Source organism: Dasypus novemcinctus, chromosome 1, assembly GCF_030445035.2.
Source record: "Dasypus novemcinctus isolate mDasNov1 chromosome 1, mDasNov1.1.hap2, whole genome shotgun sequence".
In the NCBI taxonomy this organism is placed as follows: domain Eukaryota; kingdom Metazoa; phylum Chordata; class Mammalia; order Cingulata; family Dasypodidae; genus Dasypus; species Dasypus novemcinctus.
The window spans coordinates 124,089,459-124,111,713 of NC_080673.1; the positions used below are offsets into that span (position 1 = coordinate 124,089,459).

The following is a 22,255-nucleotide window of genomic DNA, read 5'->3' on the forward strand; positions in this document are numbered from 1 at the left end:
AACTGATGTACAGATATTGAGACAATAGCTTTCAAACAAGGTGACATTTGTGTTTACATTGTGGTTTATACTTTAGGCTATACAGTTTTCTAAATTTTTTAGTTATCCTATGTTTTACATTATGGTTTACATTATTAGTCTGTCATCCCCTATATGTTTTTGGTGTAATATTACATGTTTTATATCCATCCTTGTGTACTCTTGTGAAACACTTCTTTTGCCCTCACATTTACTTTGGTTCCATCTATTCAATATCTATTTCCCCCTCGCCTTGGGGCCCACAGTGACAGTCAATCTTCATTTCTTGAGGAGCCATGTTCAGAGATACTTGCAACAGTGTTGAGGGCTTGACTTGCTCAACTGCCCTAATGCCCTGGGAGCCACCCTTTCTCTTGAGAGATACAGTTCCCTCTATTTGATGGCATTAGTCCTCCCCAGGATGTGGGTCTACCTTCACTCTCATTACATGGGTCTCTACCCAATGGTATAACCCACTCTGGCAAAATGAACATTCAGATATTCCCTAGGAGTCTGTCCTGCGTCAGCTTATCCCCCTTGAGTATCTTAAACAGGTAACTTTCCTAATTATATTTTGAAAAGGTTTTATCAGCATTTTACTTTCAACCAACACCTGAGAATCTCCTATGTTTGTATGTTGCCCCTCCCTCCCCCCAATTTCTTGGGCAATATTACCCATCCGCCCATCCCTAGCCCCCCTCAAACGCACAAAGCCCCACTCAAAGGTAACCCTATGCCCCCATTTTATCCCTTCCTTGTGCACATACTTACCACGAGATTATCATAGATTTCACCCATGTAGATGTCAGCTTACATCCCTCCTCTATCCCCCGATCTCCTGTAAGCCTATTTTCCAGTCTCTAGCTCTCTGAGGCAGCTTGCTTATTTCATATCATTGAGGTCATGTAGTATTTGTCCTTCAATTCCTGGGTTGCTTTACCCCAAATAAGGTTCTCAAGATTCATCCATGTTATCACGTGTGTTTGTAGTGTATTTGTTCTTAAAGCCAAGTAGTATTCCATTGTATGTATATTCCACATTTTATTGATCCACTCATCTGTTGATGGGCATTTGGGTTGATTCCAACTTTGGCGATAGTGAACAATGCTGCTATGAACATTGGTGTGCATATATCGGTTTGTGTCCTTGCTTTCAGTTCTGCTGGGTATATACCCAGCAGTGGTATTGCTGGGTCATATGGCAAATCTATGGTTAGTTTTTTGAGAAACCGCCAAACTGTCCTCCAGAATGGTTGGATCCTTCTGCATTCTCACCAGCAGTGGATGAGTGTTCCCCTTTCTTCACATCCTCTCCAGCATTTGTATTCTTCTCTTTTTTTCATAGCTGCCAATCTTATGGGAGTAAGATGGTATCTCATTGTAGTTTTGATTTGCATTTCCCTGATAGCTAAAGATTTGGAGCATTTTTTCATGTGCTTTTTAGCCATTTGTATTTCTTCTTTGGAGAAGTGTCCGTTTAAATCTTTTTCCAATTTTTTAAATGGGTTGTTTAGCTTTTTATTTTCAAGATATAGGAGTTCTTTATATATGCAAGTTATAAGTCTCTTATCGGATATATGGTTGCCAAATATTTTCTCCCATTGTGTAGGTTCCCTTTTCACTTTCTTGACAAACTCCTTTGAGGTGCAGAAGGCTTTAATTTTGAGGAAGTCCCATTTATCTATTTGTTCTTTTGCTGCTCGTGCTTTTGGTGTGATGTTCATGAAGCCATTTCCTATTACAAGGTCTTGTAGATGTTTCCCTACACTGCTTTCCAAGGTCTTTATGGTCTTGGCTCTTATATTTAGGTCTTTGATCCACCTTGAGTTGATCTTTGTATAAGGTGTGAGATGGTAATCTTCTTTCATTCTTCTACATATGGATATCTAGTTCTCCAGGCACCATTTGTTGAGTAGGCCATTCTCTCCCAATTGAGAGGGTTTGGTGGCTTTATTGAATATTATATGGCTATATATATGAGGTTCTATATCAGAACTTTCAATTCGATTCCATTGGTCTGTGTGTCTCTCCTTATGCCAATACCATGCTGTTTTCACTATTGTAGCTTTGTAGTATGTTTTGAAGTCAGGTAGTGTGATTCCTCCAATTTCATTTTTCTTTTTCAATATGTCTTTGGCTATTCGGGGCCTCTTTCCTTTCCAAATAAATTTCATAGTTAGTTTTTCTAGTTCCTTAAAGAAGGCTGTGTTGATTTTTATTGGGATTGCATTGAATGTGTAGATCAGTTTTGGTAGGATACATCTTAATAATATTTAGTCTTCCTATCCATGAACAGGGAGTTTTCTTCCATTTATTTAGGTCTTCTTTGATTTCCTTGAACAGTCTTGTATAGTTCTGTGTATAAGTTTTTTACATCTTTATTTAAATTTATTCCTAAATATTTGATTTTTTTATTTACTATTGTGAATGGTATTCGTTTCTTGATTTCCTCCTGATCTTGCTCATTATTGGTGTACAGAAATGCTACTGATTTTTGCGCATTGATCTTACAACCTGCGACTTTACTAAACTCATTTATGAGTTCTAGAAGCTTTGTTGTAGACCTCTCAGGGTTTTCTATGTATAGGATCATGTCATCTGCAAATAATGAAATTTTGACTCCTTCCTTTCCAGTTTGAATGCCTTTTATATCTGGTTCTTGCCTCAGTGCTCGAGCAAGTACTTCTAAGACAATGTTAAATAGAAAGGGAGACAGTGGGTATCCTTGTCTTGTTCCTGACTTTAGAGGGAAGGATTTTAGGATTTCTCCATTGTAAATGATGTTTGCTATAGGTTTTTCATATATACTCTTTATCATGTTCAAAAAATTTCCTTGTATTCCAATCTTTTGGAGTGTTTTTATCAAGAAAGGGTGCTGTATTTTGTCAAATGCTTTTTCTGCATCTATAGATATAATCATGTGATTTTTTTCCTTCAATCTGTTTATATGGTGTATTACATTGATTGATTTTCTTATGTTGAACCATCGTTACATACCTGGAATGAATCCCACTTGGTCGTGGTGTATAATTTGTTTAATGTGTTGTTGAATACGATTAGCAAGTATTTTGTTAAGTATTTTTGTGTCTAGGTTCATTAGAGAAATTGCTCTGTAATTTTCCTTTCTTGTGGTGTCTTTGTTTGGCTTTGGTACTAGGGTAATGTTGGCATCAGAGAAGGAGTTAGGCAATGTTCCTTCTGTTTCGATTTTTTGGAAGAGTTTCATTAGGATTGGTGTTAGTTCTTTCCAGAATGTTTTGTAGAATTCACCTGTGAAGCCGTCTGGCCCTGGGCTCTTCTTAGTTGGGAGGTTTTTAATGACTGATCCTATCTCTTTACTTGTGATTGGTTTGTTAAGATCATCAATTTCTTCTTTCGTCAATATAGGCTGCTTATGTGTTTCTAGGAATTTGTCAATTTCCTCTGAATTGTCATTTTTGTTGGAGTATAGTTTTTCAAAGTATCTTCTCAAGATAGTCTTTATTTCTGTGGGGTCAGTGGTGATATTACCTTTCTCATTTCTTATTTTGTGTATTTGCATCTTCTTTCTTTTTTTCTTTGTTAGTCTCGCTAAAGGTTTGTCAATTTTATTGATCTTCTCAAAAAACCAGCTCTTGGTCTTCTTTATCTTTTCAAGTGCTTTCTTATTTTCTATGTCATTTAGTTCTGCTCTTATCTTTGTTATTTCCTTCCTTCTTCCTGTTGGACTACTTTGTTGTTTTTTTTCTGATTCCTCCAAATGTGCAGTTAGTACTTCAATTTTTGCTCTCTCTTCTTTTTTGATGTATGAATTTATGGCTATAAATTTCCCTCTCAGTACTGCTTTTGCTGCATCCCATAAATTTTGGTATGCTGTGTTATCATTATCATTTATTTCAAGGTAGTCATTGATTTCTTTTGAGATTTCCTCTTTGACCCACTGTTTTTCTAAGAGTGTGCTGTTTTATTTCCATATCTTGGTGTGAATTCTGGGCCTCTGGCCCTTGCAGATTTCCAGCCTCACTCCACTGTGGTCAGAGATATTATTTTGTATGATTTCGATCCTTCTGAATTCATTAAGCCTTTCTTTGTGGCCTAGCATATGGTCTATCTTGGAGAATGATCCATGTGCACTTGAGAAAAATGTATATCCTGCTGTGTTTGGGTGTAATGATCCGTATATGTCTATTAGATCCAGCTCCTCTAATATACTGTTCAAATATTTCATTTCTTTAGTGGCAATCACCACATTTTGATCTTTAAAGTTTTCCATTGTCTTATCATAGATATGGAATGTTCTCAAGATGTTACATACTCATTCAAGCATCCACTGTAATTCTAGTTCTATTAAGATATTTTTGGGAATTGCATATTAAAAATTCCCTTAATCTCAGCCTAATTTAAATACTTATTTTCTATAATATTCTCACTAATTTCCCTGAGAAAATACATTTTACAATATCTCATCTATTCATAAAATGTGTTTAGTTTCCTGTCATATATTTTACTTTCTGCTTGCATCACTGTGATTTGACTCATGTAAGATTATGGATATCAAGAACCAGAACTGTTTAATGTCCTTTATCAAACAATTGTTATGAGCATACACTTAATAAATGCCTTACTGTGCTGGCAGGGTTAAAAATTTCATAGAATAAGCAGTCAGAAACCTGCACATTTTCTAAGAAAATAATATTATAATTTTCTTAAAAATGAAAGGGAACTGGTCAAATGAATTAATTTAGTCTTTTAATACTTTATAAATCCAAAATTTGTAAGATACAAAATAGTAACATTTTCATATATGTAAGGCTCACATTTAAAATAAAATTAAATAGTTCTATTACTAGAGAGAAATGTTCATTGCCCCTAAGATTTGAAGCTATGCACATTTGTTAAAAGTTCTTTTAAACATTTTTCTACATGAATTGCACATGAGGCTCAAAGTTTTGTCCAAATGAAATGCACAGAACATCATTATTATTTAAAACAAGAGTATTTTGGAAAAGATGTCAGGAAAAAAGTGTATATGTTTATATATGTATGATTATATATGTTTCTGTGCATTCATGAAATAATATTGATTCTTGAGTTAAATTTAGATGATCTCTGGCTTAATATAAGCTTTATTAAAAAGGGATTTATCTAAACAGAGCTATGCCAATAGTCTCTGGCCCACTGAACCACTGAAAGCTTTTAAGGAAGTACAATTTTCAAGAATTTTTAGTCTTTAAGTAGTGGTTATACAAACTTTTACTTTTTAAAAAAATCTCTGTTCCCTCCCACTGTCAAATCAGTGGGCTAGTGGGAATTACATGAATGTATATGTAAGCAAATAATCCTATAATTAAAGCATTGAAAATGTTAGGGTGGGGGATCTGTGGGGATGGGGGATGACGGGGTTGTTCATTTCCAGAGTTTCAGACTCTATTGTAGAGTAAATTCAAGGTGTAAAAGGGAAAAACTAATAAATCATTTTTGCAACTGAATGAATAGAGGGAGAAACAGGAACCTGAGAAAAAGAATCAATTACACTGTGAAACTTGGGATCACCAAATTTAAAATTAAATGTTGTATGTGAAAATCTAATCTTCTAATTTACTGGCTACATATAAGGAAAATTACATAAGAAAACTGATGTCGAATTAGTCTTTCAAGCCTTATTAGGTCATGCAGATCAACTATGTCAGTTCTAAAATTATACAAACTACAACATAATTTCTCTAGTTTCTACTTTCAATGAGATGAAACAAAAAGAGTAGCAAATGTGCCTCTGGGATCAAGTTCTCCATTTATTTTTCACCTACACATTGTGCAGGAAAACTTTAATGTTTAAGAGACAGGCATTTCCTTTGGAAAGTTCAGATTATTATAGCCCAAATGTAGCTGTGGACCTCATAAAATTCACATATGAATTAAAATAGATTCAAATCTCATGAATATTGTTTATAAGATCACTCTAAAAAATGCACATTTAATAAATGGTTTTTAATTAAGCTTATAACCTTAATAACTAGATCTATATGAAATATGCTGTAGTCTGTTACAAATTGTGGACTCTAAAACCATTTGATGCCTTCCCTAAGGCAAGACATTGAAAAATAAGGCTTAAATGTCACCCTTTGCATAATGTTATGTACTCCATATACTATAATAATACCACACATTCAAAGCCCCAAATAAATGACTATATTTTAGAGTCAGGTTATTTTCAGAATCAACAAATTTGACTCTGATAAGCTTTCAAACCAGTGACAATCCATCTTAAATTAAATATCAACTATTTAACATATACAATAAAAGGCAAATTTAGGAAATTTTTCTAGGGAAAAATAGAGATCATTTGGAGTACCAATGTGGGCAAAATACATTCTCCCAAAGTAGACCTATCTCATTTTCCTACCACCAAATCCACTTAACTTCTGGGTCAATATTCTTATAGACTGTCTCTTCTCTCCTGTTATAGTGGAAGTGTAGCTCCTGCCCCTATCAAAGGCAAACCTTTTCCTTGTGTTCTGGACTCCATCATTCTTTCACTAACCTCTCCAGCAATTACTCCCTTTCTAACCAATACCATCAATATCCCTGTCTCTCCTGGGTCATTTCCATTAACATAAAACATGGCTTAATCATACCTATCCTTAAAAAAATACTTTAAAAAAAGAAAACTCCTTGGACTTCAGGCCCCTTTCAGCTATCACTCACTCTATAAGCTGCACTTCACTGCAAACTCCAAAAAATAGTTGTTTCTGCTTGCCTGTACTAATTCACCTTTCTCTCTTTTCAGCCCACTCCACCCAGGCATTTACCCACAACCTTCCACTGAAACAGCCTTCACCAAAGTAATGAAGGGCATTTACATGCCAAAAACAATGACAAAATTTCATCATGTTACTTGACCACCTCTTAGCAGCATTTGACAGGTTGACCATTCTTTCTTTTTGAAATGATTTTCTATTCTACATGTATATAGCATTACTCTTATCTCATTGCCCCACACCTGCTAATTTTGTGTCATTTTCTGGCTCTTCCATGCATTCCAGATCTCTAATTTTTTTAATGTCCTAGAAATCTGCCATAGGACTTCATTCTTTTTTTTTGTCTTTTTTTAATGTTACGTTAAAAAAATATGACGTCCCCATATACCTCCCACCCCCCTCACCCTACTCCTCCCCCCATAACAACAATCTCCTCCATCATCATGAGACATTCATTGCACTTGGTGAATACATCTCTGAGCACCGCTGCACCTCATGGTCAATGGTCCACATCATAGCCCACACTCTCCCATAGTCCACCCAGTGGGCCATGGGCGGACATAACAATGTCTGGTAACTGTCCCTGCAGCACCACTCAGGACAACTCCAAGTCCTGAAAACGCCCCCACATCTCATCTCTTCCTCCCACTCCCTACCCCCAGCAGACACCATGGCCACTTTCTCCACATCAATGCTACATTTTCTTTGATTACTAATCACAATAGGTCATGAATAGAATATCCCCCAAGTGCAACATCAAAGACCAAAAAAGAAGGAAGGTCCAACAATGAGCCCTTGATCCTAATGACTATGCACCTGAGCCTGTGCACCTGAAATAAGAATAAGGCCTAGAGCTGCAGGGTGCCTAAGAGTTACCTCCTGAGAGTCTTCATGTTGCTCAAATGTGGCCAGTCTCAAAACCAAACTCAGCATGTAAATGCATTGCCTTCCCCCCAGCGTGGGACATGACTCATCCCGAGGATGAGCCTCCCTGGTGCTGAGGGATTACTACTAAGTACCAGCTGATGATGTAACTAGAAAATGACCTTGAATAAAAGGGTCAGCTCTGACCAGCAGAATATCTCAGTCTACATATAATACCAGGAGTTAAAAATGCTTTTTGACCTGAATATAAGGCGGAAATGGAAAGGACAAATGAGTTTATATGGCTATGAGTCCCCAAAAAGAGCCGGGAGGTTATCAGAGGGGTTGCCCTTATGCACAACTGAGCAGAGTCCCAGAGACAGATAAGTAGATACAACCCCAGGTATTGATTCTTCTGAGGGCTAGAGAGACCCACAGGTTCTATGGTCATGGCAGATGGAGTTCAGTGCCATGTCAGGACTTCATTCTTTTTATCTATCTTCTCTGCCTAGTAAACTCTACCAAATTCATGACTTTAAATACCATTTTGTTGCTGGTAACACTGAGATTTTATTTCCAGCCTAGATTTCTCCCCTAAATTCCATACCAAGATATGTAAATAACCACTCAGATTCTCCAATTGGATACCTAATAATAGGCATCATTAAATTAACATAGTCAAAACAGTTCAATTGTATTACTGATTCCTGAAATATGCATTCCTCAAGTGGTCCCCTGGCACAGTATATGGCACCATCATTTACCCAATTGCTAAAGCCTAAAATCTAGTAGTCAGCTTAATTTTCTCTTTATTTTTCTGCTTGCAATCAATCAGTAAGTCCTGTCTGGTTGACCTCAAATCAAGTACATGATTCAGTAACTTCACTCCATCTCAGCTACTACTACCTCGAGTTTCATCCTTGCTGGCATACTACCAAAGTTACCCGACTTATCTCTTTGCCTCCACTCTTGCCATTTCCCCTCATCTCCCACCATACATAGCACCAATGAGATCGAACTTTCTAAAATATAAAACAAATCATGTCGTTTCTCTGCTTAAGATTCTCTAATGCCCTTCTTCTACACTAAGCATAAAATCCAAGTTCCTTAAAATCTACATGATTTGACTGCTGACTTCTTTTCAGATCTCGTATCTCTCTACACTCCTCTTCATTCACTATATTTTAGCCATACAGCTCTTCACACCATTTCTTGAACATTCCATCCTTGCTGCTATCTCAGGGGCTTTTCGCTTGCTGTTCCTTTGGCTTGGGATATCTTTCCCTCACAATTCTGTATCTGCTTGGAATATTTTTCCCTCCCAACTCTATAGCTTCCCTCTTGATGTCATTCAAGTCCCAACAGATGTCACCTCTTAAATTGAATTTCTTATGTGCAATAGCTGAAGCAGCCAACCACTTTTATTCAGTTTTCTAATTTTATGTTTTCTATAGCACCCAAATATAGATGAAATTAACTATTCCACTTTTATTTTGTCTTTCTTTTTTCCTATCTCCCTTGTCTAAAATATAAATCCTATAAGGTCATGGAAATCTGCAGTATTCTAGCCCCCGAGGGTTTCTAGTGATTAGAGCAGTTCTAGGCTAGAACAGGTACACAAGAAATATGTATTGAGTGATTCAAAATGTTTGGTAGCTGAACAAGAAAATAAGTAGCTCTTTCATTTAAGAGACTGATGTAGTAATTTATTTAAAATATAATGGTGGTTTGACTCAAGGTAAATGATAGTTGGGAGAGTGAAAAATTGATTTTACTGGATGGTGTTATCATTCACTGTCAAAGGATATATCAATGGGAGAGGAAGATTAACAAAAGATATTTTTGAGAGAAGTTATACCATTGTGGCTAAAAATATAGGCTTAAGAGTCTCTAGAGCTGTCTGTGCTTGCTGTTCTATTGCCTCACCATGGACTCTTTCTTTTGTCTCTATGGAATCTGATTTCTGCTTTTACTATGGCACTAACTTTGTTTTTGTCAAATACTTGGGGCTAAATGCAATTGACACTTTTTCTGTCCATGTCTTGCTTGACCACAAATGATCACTTGCTCCTTCTTGAAAGACCTCATCATGGATTCCTATGACACCACACTCTTCTGCCCTTCTTCCCACCTTTCTAGCTGCTCTTTTGATTAAGAATTGGGCAAAGTCCAAACTCTATCTTATGATTTAAAAGGCCGTCCAGAATCTAGTCTTTTCCCATCTTTCCAGCCTCACCCCTTGTATTTTCAACCACCTGTGGCTTACTCAGTTTTACTAAACAATTTTTTACTTCCAATCTCTAACCCTATATTTAAATCTTACTCATACTACTTGCTCCAAGAAGCAGTCTCCATTCCCAAGTCTGGGTTAATTCTACTGAATCAATGAACCAAAGTAAGATTCTTTTTTCTCTAAAGGACATTGAGGACTTTGTCTGCATGTGAAATTCTTGATTGACCTGATAATGAAGTAAACCCAACCTTTTTATTTAGAAAACTTTGGTAAAATAGATCATAATACACAAAAACTTTTCTCTTGCTCTAAATTTTTCATTACATTAAACCTGATTATTTTTCTGTAGGTTAGTCACATTATAGTTTCAGCATGAGTATTGTTGAATGAGTATCTCCACATTATTTTTCATTTGAAACGCTTTAAGACTTACAGAAGACAATAATCGATATTACATTAATGAAGTATTTGTCTCCAAATAATATCAGCAATCTTTATTTATTTGATCCAGGATACATTTTAATAAAGCAAAACATGTTCTCTTTCAATGATCCAAAACTGTATCTCTCTATTTATGTAGTTTCTATCATATATCCCAAAATAATTTAATAGGGAAGATATTGGTCAATATCTTCTAGAAGTAGAAAAATTCAGGACAAAACTTGGAAGTCAGAATGCATTGGGACTTGGAGAAGCGTACTAGTAAGTCAAGCTTAAAAGAAGCAGGAAGTTACAACAAAGTTGGACATGACAAGTTTAAGTATTTTCTCTGTAAGAGATGTGTAGAACCCAAAACTTCTAACCATTTAGCTACTACAAAAAATTAAAAAAGAATTAAATGGTAATAAAAAATACTTTAAACATAATTCTATAATCCATAAATAATAAAGAAACTATACTTTTCAGGGACAGTATTAAAAGTTATATCATTAGCATTACCTATGCATTAAGTATATATTCATTTTTAGCTGTTAGAAGAAATGTACTCACGCTCACTTTTCCGCTGCGATTATCTTCTTCTCTCAGTGCTATGGCCTTCAGAAAACTGTCCTGCAGGTCTTTCCCAGCACTTGTTAGTGTCCTGTAATATATTATATTAGTTATATTAGATAACAAATATGTTTAAAACTCTCTAAGGCCAACAACAAAATGCTTATTTTTTCTAAGTGGCAATTCTCTTATAACATGAAAACAACATAAACACAATCATTATAATCTACTAGATCCCTCCATTATATTCCATATACCTATAAAGTCTTTATTTGCAAATAATTAGAATCAAGTCTGTAAATAATATATATGCCATATCAATAATGATGGCAGGTATTATTAATTTTACTCACATGCTCATTTTATTCTTTTATCACACCATTATAATTTAACATAGATATGCATCTCACTTTTCAAAATAATTTAAAATTACCTGTAATATAAGCACAATATAAATATAGCATGGTAATTTAAATAGTAGAAGCTTAAACCAATATTGTTACCAGAATGGAGCATTAATTTTATCTCTGTGAGAGTAGATAATCAAGGTAAGAGAGAAGTCTAGGTTGAATTATCTTTGTCAGATAAAAGGGAGTATTGGAGGGAGCAGATGTGGCTCAAGCAGTTGAGCACCTGCTTCCTACATGGGGGATCCCAGGTTCCTTTCCCAGTGCCTCTTAAACAACATCAGCAACAAAGGGAACAAACAGTGGGCAAAATGGACAAGGAGGCCAACTCAGGGTAGCCAATGAGGCTCAGTGGTTGAACGCCAGTTTCCCACATACGGGGTTCTGGATTTGGTCCCCAGTCCAATCTGTTTCTAGAGTAGATGTTTGTAACCACTAGGCCATTCTTCCTTTCCGGTAAGGCCATGTACGCTACTTAAGGAGCTTGAACCTTGTCTTCCAGAAGGTACTGAACCCACAAGGGTTTTATGCAAGGAAAGAAAATTCTTGAATTTGTGTTTTAGAAAGAATACTTAGCAGCTGTCGGAAATATAGTCAGGAGGAAAACCACATTGGCTGGACTAATTAGGGGGTCCTTACAAAATTTTAACATGAAATGATAAACAGTCCTAATCTGAAGCAGTGTATAAGGATAGAATGGAAGGAATAGGTTTAGGAAATGTGTAAGAGGTAAAATGAACCTGGTGATTGCTTCAATGTGAAGGATACATTACTACCAAGTTTCATTAAGTCAATATGAATGTTCATAATGTATAACCAACTGGTTATTTTGTTGATCTAGAAACCGGCCTTCTATATTGATCGTAACTTTTCTACTTTTGCTTTTCTAGCTTTACATTCCGTTACTTGTCATATCAATGTTAACTAATAAACCAAATACCTAAAATACCACTAATTAGTAGCAAATGAAAGAATAAGATATTTGAGAATATTTGTATCCATTATTCTATCTAAGTGAGTCTTCCATATTACAATATTGCCTGTATACTGTGATAATAAATCTCTAAATATCAAATTCATTTGGTTGCTTGCTCAAAAAACATGTATTGTTTCTTAATTGCTCTCAAGTTAATATCTTAATTACTTAAATAAGAATGTAATGTTCTCCATAATTTCCATCTAATTTCTAGCCTATGGTCTATATTTAAAACCAGAATCTGTTAGAAATTTTCTATCAAGTTTGAACAGAGAATTAGATACCATGGCTTGGTTTTACAAGTTCATCAGTCAGGACAGACTAGGTCATACTACATAACAAATGACTCAAATCTCAGTGGTTTACAATAACAAAGGGTTATTTCTCAATAATGTTATGTATCAATAACAGGTTGACTGTGGCTCTTCGCCTAGGAGGGGCTAATTCAAAGCTGCCTCTAACTGAAACATTGTTGGTTATTAAACAGAGGGGAAAGTACCTGGCCTCACACTATCTCTTAGCGTTTCTGCTTTGAAAATTGCTCATACCACTTTCACTCATTTTATTGACCAAAGCTGGTATCATAACCATGCCTGAAATCAATGGGATAAGAAAGTATAGTCCTGCCCAGGGAGAACAGTGAATATTTATAAGTAAACCATGCATTTCTTTCTTCCTATGCCATATCCAAACAAAGTTTGAGAGTAGATGGCTCAGTTAAGGACAATAAAGAAAACAATTCCTGAATGAATTTTCAAAGTATACATAAAAAATTTAAACAATGTGGTTTGTTGCAATGTAACCGAGTAAAGACCTTTGTGAAAATTAAGGTCACTAATCTTACCTCCAACACAGAACTTCCCCCCACCCCTTCCCCGCCTACCCACCAGAACATCCTAAAAATTGCAATTGAAGGCGTGTAATAGGTTTTGGTAGTTGATCTTCTGTGATAGTTGTGAACACCTGTTGTTTTTGCCTACCCAACATTACACTCCCCCCTTTTATTGGTAACAGAACCCTGATTTTGATTTGGGCAATGGCTCTGCCCAGATTCTAAGTCACAGTCAATTAGGGTATTTGCTTCCTTACAACTCTCACCCCCAAAGCTCAGCCATAAGATGTCTCAATTTTAACAATCTGAATTTATCTCCTGAGAATTTAGATCATGAAATGGGAAATCCAACAGCAAAACACAGCTAGTCTTAGAGGTTGTCTTTAATTCCTGCTACATGGCTTTATCACTCAAGTTTTTGTTAAAATCTCTGCTAATCAGTGTTCTTCCAATAAATTCTCCTTTTTAGCTAAGTTCATCGGAATTGGTGTCTATTGCTCCCAACTAAAACCTATATCTGATACAATGGCTCTCCACACCTTAAGGTACTTGAGAGTTTCTTAGGGTTTCCACATGGTAAGTCATCTCCCGACCCCAACCCCAACCCTCTAAACAAACCTTGTTTGTCATAAATATTTATAACATTTTAGATAAGTAAACATTTAGAAAAATGTAGATAAATTAAAATCCAATTTTATCATCACCCCCAATCCTAAACACCAAAGATAATTTTCATCAGTTTTATATGCATCCTTCAAGTTTAGTTTCAATACAATTATATGCATATGTGTGTGTCAATAAAAAGTATATAATTTTCAGGACTTGGAGTTGTCCTGAATGATATTGCAATGACAAATACAGGCCAGTACATATCCTGCCATAACCTACAGAATTGAGTAGGAGAGAGTAGACTACATTGTAAACTATAATCCATGCAAATGTGTTCATCGATTGCAATGAATGCACCACACTATTGAAAGAAGTTGTTAATATGAGGAAGAGTGGGAGTTATGGGGAATGGGGCATATGGGAAACTCATATTTTTTGTGTAATATTTTATGTAATCTAAGTATCTTAAAAAGATAAAAAATATGTTAAAAAAAAATCCAAGAATGTCACTTCTTCACACACACACAGAAAAGTCTATAGTATCATTTGTTGAGTAGTTCATTTTACTACATATTTTACAGCTGATACTTTGTTGTTTCTGTTCCTGGAAATGGATGTTGTCTTAGTTTGCCAAAGGGCTGCTGATGAAAAGTACCAGAATTGTTTTGGCTTTTATAATGGCAAGTTTATTGGGGAAAAAGCTTACAGTTGCTAAGCTGTGGAATGTCCAAATCCAGGCACCATCAAATATATTTTCTGACCAAAGTCAGCTACTGTTGATCTTAGCATCCTGCCACATGGAGATCAGGCAGGACAATCTGTTGACCTCTCTCTACTTTCTCCTTGAATTCAGCTGTGGCCGATCAGTTACCTCTCCCTGGGTCTCAGCTCCTTCAGTCCCACAGGGCTTCTCTCCTTGAGCTCAGCTGTGGGCAAACCTGGAGTCCTTTCTCTCTGTGTCTCCATTTATATCAGACCCAGCAAGAGGGCCTAGACCCAAGCTGGCTTGCCTCTCTGACATAGTCAAATCAAAAGGGTTCAAATCCACAGGAATGGATTAGTTCAAATTTACAATATTTTTCTTTTTGGGATTCATAAAAGAAATTACCGTCACAGATGTTTATGACAGTGTCAAGGAAGAACAAAATAATCTCCAGGTATATCAGACAAGAAATGCCAGAGGAGTAAAGTATTTCTAGGTGACATTCACTAATAGGGAAGGAACTTCTAATACCCTAGTTCTCCTGCTGATGGCTCAAGTTTTCAGCAGATATCTGAGCTATGAAGGGAAAGGAAATACTTTGGCAGGAGAAGTCTTGTTGCCACTGGACACTTAACTATGGAAGACACTATTGGATGTTTCATTAAGATGGAAGCTCCAAAGTTTTATCTGGGCATATAGCTGCCCAGAATACTCTATTCTCTTTCCTAACCTTTCTTGCAGCTAAATGTATCCATGTAACTAACTTTTTCAAAATTGGATCCAGGTGAAAATGATATGCAACTTCTAGGAAGTATACTTGAAAGAGAAGGGGGTTACCATTTTTCCTGTACTGGAATGTAGATATAATGCCTAACTCCCAGCTGCCATCTTTGCCTTTAATTGGAGGCCACTATTATAGAAAAATAAGAAAAAAGGTATAGGGACAACAATACAGCTTTGATTAATAATCTCTGGACTTCTTGAATATGAGACTGAAAATTTTTATTTTGTTTGACCACTGTCATTTTGAATTTTTCTATCATTTTCAAAAGATATAGTAAACATTTTAAATTTGCTTACTCTTCTGAAAAAGATGGTGTTGTGGGATTGGCTTGATGATCAAATTGAAATTTAGTCTTCTCTCTAATATTTTAAGGATTTACCAGGAGACCCTATTAATTCTGTGATTAAGATTATTTTTTACAACAGTCAGAAAATTAAGCCTTTTAAATAGAAGCATAAGATAATGGAAATTCAACTGAAAAATAATATTTGAGATTAGTTTATAATTTCCACTCAGTTACCAACTGTTTAGATCAAGTCCACATTTTCTGAGCCAGGGTTTCATGGTGGGCTAAATGAAGTAAGCCCCCTAACAGCTGTAATACTTGTGATTTTAAAAACTTATCACATTTTATCATCAACCATCAAGCATCATTACTTACAATGAGTCTAAGGAATGAGACTATTACACTGAAAATACATTAAAATCATAAGGTTCCTTTCTTACTAATATTCACATCTTGAATACGCAAAATTTAATCACTTCCTATAAGCTCTATGAGGAAGACAGAAATATTTTTATTATATAAATTGGCAACAGAAAGGAAAAGAGTCTATGACCCCAAAGCTATTTCCAACTGAGAAAAAAGTTAAATAAATAATCATTCATATACCATGCTACATCTGAAAACCTGAAATTTCTCATGCAAAGTGTGTGGTAAGAAATTCTAAAATCTTTAATATGTATTATTCTTATTTAACTAGGCTAGTTTAAAAGGCAGTGACCTGAAAAGCACTGCTTAAATAAATGTTAAAAAAAAAAAAGGAGTTACTTCCTCAAGAGGTGAAGTAGGTCTGTCACAAAACCTTAGGGTTTTAAGTTTTATATAGGCAAATACTCCATTTTTGTTATTTACACTCTGCTACACTTTCAAAATGGGATAAAAGTTATATGGATGAGTTAATTTTTACCAACTATCTTTAACCATTAGCTACAGATATTTATATTATCCTACATGAATGACTTTAAACATATTTTTAAACCTCAACAATTAGGCTACCAGTTTTCTGATTTATGAATGTGTTTTATAAATTACACATTTTCACATTATTAGATTAACACTCCAGGGGAAAGAATACATAATACAAAATAAACAAATTTGGAAAACTGTTAAAATAGAAGTATTTTCAAAAGCTTGCAAATGGACTAATGTGCAATTTTATGGACCTTAAAACTTCATTTATTTTTAAAGATTGTAATTCCTTTCAGTAAATACTTATGACCTAGTAATCATTAATCATAGAATTTTAAATGTATAATTGTGTTCCAATAGGCAAGGTTTAATTAACTATTAAGATATGTTCTAATAAGTAGTTTCTGAATAATCACACAAAAATCAAGTCTGGGATGAAATCTATTTTAATAGAAATAATTTTTACCTATTGGGCACCATCTTTTTAACAGTCTCTGTGCTAAGCACTTTGTACACATTTTCAATTATGTTCAAATCAGGCCCTAAAAGAGCATATGCTTATTTCCACTTTATAGAGAATTGAGACTCACAGTTTAAAAGACTTGATTATAATCAGCTGGTAATTGAGCTTTTAATCTAAATCTCGCTGATAACAAGGTATTTATTCTAATATACTGGAGTCTCACACTATTGTGAAATATCACATATACATCATAATATTTTCACATCATGGAAATAATGAAAATACACTGGGAAGAAGAAACCTAAACTAGCAAGTCTATGTTAGATGGGAGATGTCTGCTATCTTCATCTGGAGTTGACCCTAGTTGATCAGAGTCTGGAGGTCCTGAGTACCTCTATGGAAAACTAAACAGCTATAAATCTCCACTGGAATTCTGATTAAATTCTCTATTCAGAAATACTTTTGATTTCTTTGAAAACCAGTGAAGTCTGACACGCCAACATTTTACATTTCTAGAACTTACATATATCCCATTAACACTTACTTGAATATGTAATTCAAACTGTGTCTCAGTTGCTTTAAAATGATGTTTTGTACACTCAGTTTGGAAAAATTTAATGGAGAGTGAAGTCACCACACCAATAATAGATGAGTAGATGTTTATTATAGAAGTTCTATAATTTCTTCTTCCTTTTTTTTAGTAGGAGAAAACGAGAATGCAGTCGCCCACTACCACAAACTATGGAGTTGAGTTTCCCGAATTTGGGGAAATCGCAGGGGTCAGCACATCCGGAGTGCAATGGATAAGCCTCATCCTGGGTAAGCTACCTTCGTGATCATGGTATCGCCCCTGCCAGGTAAGTACAATAATTTTATCTTCTTAAGAAACAAGCAGTAGAGCAGGGGAGTGGATGTAGTTCAGCAGTTGAGCACCTGCTTTGCATGTAGGAGGTCCCAGGTTCAATCCCCAATACCTCCTAAACACAAAAAAAAGCAAGCATTATCTATGAAAAAAGTTTACAGAAATAGTTTTATTTCCCATGGACAAGTTTACTAACAGAACTATTTGCATGGTTCAAATAACGTAATTTTGATTTTAAGAAGCCAAAATGGAAAATTGTTTGCAAAACTGATTTTAAAAAATTATTTTAATTATCTTAATGTGTGAAGCTTTAGACAAGACATTTCATTTGACAATTAAATATGGGAGAATGTTTCTAACATATTCTGAAGTAAAGTTCCTGTTGCTTTCTCAGAGAAAAATCATCTTGTGCATTTGCTCCAGGACATGATACCTTTTTTGCTTTGTTCTTTATATTAATTAGGAAAAAAATTCCTACTTTTCCTAAAGTAAAATTTTCATAAATACCTCACACATCAGTAAATCTTCACATTTCTTCTTTATGGTGAGTTTTAGAACTTATTTTCCACATTTTATTTATTTTCTTGTATATTATCTTGCTTGCCTTATCACCTCTTCTATACAACTGAGAACTACTTCAAATTTTCCTTTATCATGGGGGATAAGTTAGAAAGTTTTCATCTCCTGTTTACCATCTGTTAGATGGTTATTCAAGTCAGTTGTTGGATCTCCTCCAGGTCTCTTTAACAAGGTACAAAGAATTTCAAGCCAGATCACCACAAAAGGGCCCAAATGACATAAACCATGACATAGGGATTTGACTTGGCATAGAGAAATACATTCCTTATCTTGAATATGAATTTATATTAAAATAATATACTCATTATAAGATCATTCTAACCTTTATAAGTGTGAAATATAATATGCATACAAAAAAATGGGGCAGCACTTAAATATAGTTAAATCAATTATATAAAACCAACCCCTGTAACTCATCACTAGGTCAAGAAATAGAATAATGGCTACATCCCAGAAACCCCATCTTACCCCTTCCTGCTCACAATTCTGTGTTCCCCATTCTAGAGGTAACTACTTTCTCACTTGTATATTTACCTCTGTGCTTTTCCTTAGCTCAACCTCTGACTTATATGGTCACTCATGCTTTTGCTTAATATTTTTATGTTCCATACATGTTGATGCATGTAGATGTACCTTATTTTCATTGTTATATTCTCTTTGTGAATATGCCACTATTTATTTATCCTTTCTATCATTTTTGGACCTCAATGTTGTTTATCATTTGGGACTATTATAAACAGGCTGGTAGAATTTCCTGTGCATGTACCCTGATGCACAAGAGTATAGGCTTCTTAATCTGTAGTAAGATCTCTGTAAACATTAGTTGTTGTAGTTAACACTACAATTTGTGTCAGAAAAGTGTTTAATGTAATCTACTATATTCACAGATTAAAGGAGAAAAAAATATGATCACCACAATAAATGCTAGAAAACTCGATGAGTACCTTTCAACAATATTCATTTTTTACTTCTTTCCCTTGAAAGTGAATGTGAAAATGACTTACATAACCTTGGTTGTAACTTTTCTGGGATTAATTTTATACCCTTCTGGTAGTCATGTGACATTTAACTAATTATGTTAAATAATCAAGATGAATACTCATTGTTTTATCTTTTTAGAAACACATCTCTTGCTATTATTCTGTTCTTTCGTTTTACACCAACCATCTTTCCCTGAAAGGTATTGAAGTTTTTGGTTGTTGCGTTGGCAGAAAATAAATTTATAATTAAAACAAAGCATATTACAAATTTTAAAATTTGAGATTTTCATTGATTTAATAATTCATACGATATTTTAATGACTCTGATACATTAGAATACAATGTAAAATTTAAAATAGTGCAACATATAGTTGCCAAAAAGCTGATGAAAATTTCAGACTATGTCATTCTTATTCTGCTTTTAACTTTTTTGGTGTGATTTAGTATGTACATACTGAAATAGCTTTTGTCAGCCAAAATGAAAGAAGGAAAAGAAAAGCAATCAGTGAACAATCTCAAGTCCTTCCTTTTGAGCCCCAAATCAACAAGAGAATTCTCTTTTAATATCAGAGAGATTATTTTTTAAAGATCTAAGAGGAAAAAATAGTGGAGTTGAAACCTGTGTGTGGTTTTTGGATCTCCTGCCTTTTCTTGAGTTATTCTTGGTCACATTTTGTTTTCTTTTAATTTAATTGAAATAATGTTCCTTAGGAATTAGGTCAGTAAGAATTACATTTAGAAAGATGTATTGTTTAGGAAATTTAATACCACAACTATGATTTCCATGGAATTTTTAGAAGTAATCGATATATTCTGTCTTCAGAAAAGGACAAGAATATTTGGGAAATAAAATTCATCTATTGGTTAGAAGAAATGAGAATCAAACTTCTGTTGAAAAGAAAATTGTCACCATTTTACCCACCCAAATACACAGTAAAGCTATCAGCATCCCTGGGAAATACTTCCACTCTCAGAAGCCCAAGAAGAAAGATGAGAAGTGCTAACATGCACACTAGACAGCTGTTTCTTTTCATTTTCTATTTTGAGGAAAACCCAAGCAGGAGTCCTAAAATCTATATAGTCCTACATCAGCAAAATCTACTCCCCTTGGGTGAAAACTTGAGTTTTTCTTTAGGAAAGAAAAAATGAGTTGGCTTCTGTGTGAGAAAGTGTCCCTTAACTCTTTGTTTCTGTACATTTGGCAAAAACCCCTAGTTCATTCTTAAATATGATAGGTTAAGATGTTCTCACACTTAGGGAAAAAAAGGTTGCTTAGAGAGGAAAGAGATAGTCTCTGAATGGGTTAAATTTTATTCTTTAAGAACTTTATTTTCTTCCGGGAGACAGATAAATCTTTTTTCCTGATTTGGACTATACTTCCTGATCTCTTGGCTATTTTTTTCTGCAGTGAAAGTCAATGAGAAAACAGAAAGCAAGGAAAATTACCATTTAGTCTGTATGGTAAACTTTGATGTGCCTGCTTCCAGACTCTTATCCGTAGGAATCAATCTCATTATTCTATAGCATTCTGAGACTGATCTTGCATTGCCCCTTAAATCAAAGAGGCTCTAGAAAGCTGAAGGTTTTGAGGCTCAATGTCTTTATGCTATATATCTGGTCTCTATAAGTGTATTGCCAATTAATTAATAATTTTTTAAAGTTAAAGAAGGAGATGGAGAATTTGATACAATGGAAGTCCAGAGGGCAACTCCCCATGAGAGGAAAACAATCGAAGTGGGAACCACAGTTCATATTTTTCTGTCATGCATTAGGAGGGGTTGGGTGCTTGAATGCTCAGAGAAGAAGAATATATGAATGGCTGGGGGTGGGGAGGACTGTATGGCAGAGAAGAGCTATCAGTGTGGGACTTTGAAAAGAAAAATACCCAAGGAAGACTGTTAGGAAGGTTTGATGTATGATGCCCTCTGTATAAACCCCTGGGTTACCCCAAAGAAAACTTGCCTGTTTTTACTGATTCATCAATTTCTTCAAGGTTTTTGAAAAAAGTTTAAAAATATATTTATTGGTTTTTGTGAAAAGAGAGGCAAATCTAAGCCCTAGAGTATATGTGGGGAGCTACTGTACTATCCAGATGTAGCTCAAACTAAATCATTACTCTAAAATATCACTTGGTATGGTGAAACCAAAATCTGGACTTATAATGGCCAGGAGTCATCTTCAATTCCTGTGAACTGGGAAAATCCTTTGAATAGTGTAGCAGTTTGATATATTGATGAACTCCAAAAATAGATACTGGATTATGTTTGTAAACTGGTCTGTACCTGGGCATGATTAAATTATGATTAGGGTTTTGATTGGGCTGTGTTAGTAGGGTGTTGAGTCCCTGCCTCTTGGTGGATTGGGACTCACAGATAAAAGACATGGCAAAGGACAGAGTTGGAGTTTTGACATTGGAGTTTTGATGCTGGAGTCTTCAACTTGAGCCCTGGGAAGTAAGCACACAAAGGAGCTTGGTTGTGAGGAAAAAGAAGCAAGCCCCAGGAAGAGAGGAATCCTGAGCCCAGAGATAGGCAAGCTCTTGGAAAAGAGGAACCTGAGCCCAGAGACAAGCAAGCCCCAGGAAGAGAAGAACCCAGAAGTCTGAACCCTGGCAGACCTCAGCAGCCATCCTGCTCCAACACAAGACAAAAGACTTTGGTGAGGGAAGTAACTTGTGCTGTATGACCTGGTAACTGTAAGATTCTGTCCCAAATAAATACCTTTTATGAAAACCAACCAATTTCTGGTATTTTGCATCAGCACCCCTTTGGCTGACTAATACAAATACCATCTACAGATAGGCATTATAAACACTGGAATATATGATATTTAAGAATGAATATTTGAAACAAAGAACTAGAATTTTGAGGCATTATTCAGGTTCAATAAATTGAGAAAGTATAAGAAACTCTTTCTTGGTGGGAAGCTGAAAATCAATTTTTAATCTACTTCTTGGATTTAACCCTGGACAAGTTCTTAAGAAAGTAGAGTTTTGCTTAGGAGGGAAAGAAGGTGACAGGCATCCTT

At 35.1% G+C, this 22,255-nt stretch overlaps 1 protein-coding gene and 1 non-coding gene across 3 annotated transcripts in view; both read right to left on the minus strand.

The window, feature by feature from the left end:
- CFAP299 (cilia and flagella associated protein 299) overlaps positions 1-22,255 on the minus strand; it is a 785,488-nt gene that overhangs the window by 492,314 nt on the left and 270,919 nt on the right. For both annotated transcript variants that reach the window (XM_058296521.2, XM_071218212.1), the window contains exon 3: positions 10,842-10,932. In XM_058296521.2, the coding sequence (XP_058152504.1) occupies positions 10,842-10,932 (91 nt within the window). The remainder of the gene's footprint in view (positions 1-10,841; positions 10,933-22,255) is intronic.
- LOC111767163 (U1 spliceosomal RNA) lies at positions 17,509-17,672 on the minus strand. Its single transcript, XR_002799054.1, has one exon. It is a non-coding gene; the product is annotated as a U1 spliceosomal RNA (small nuclear RNA).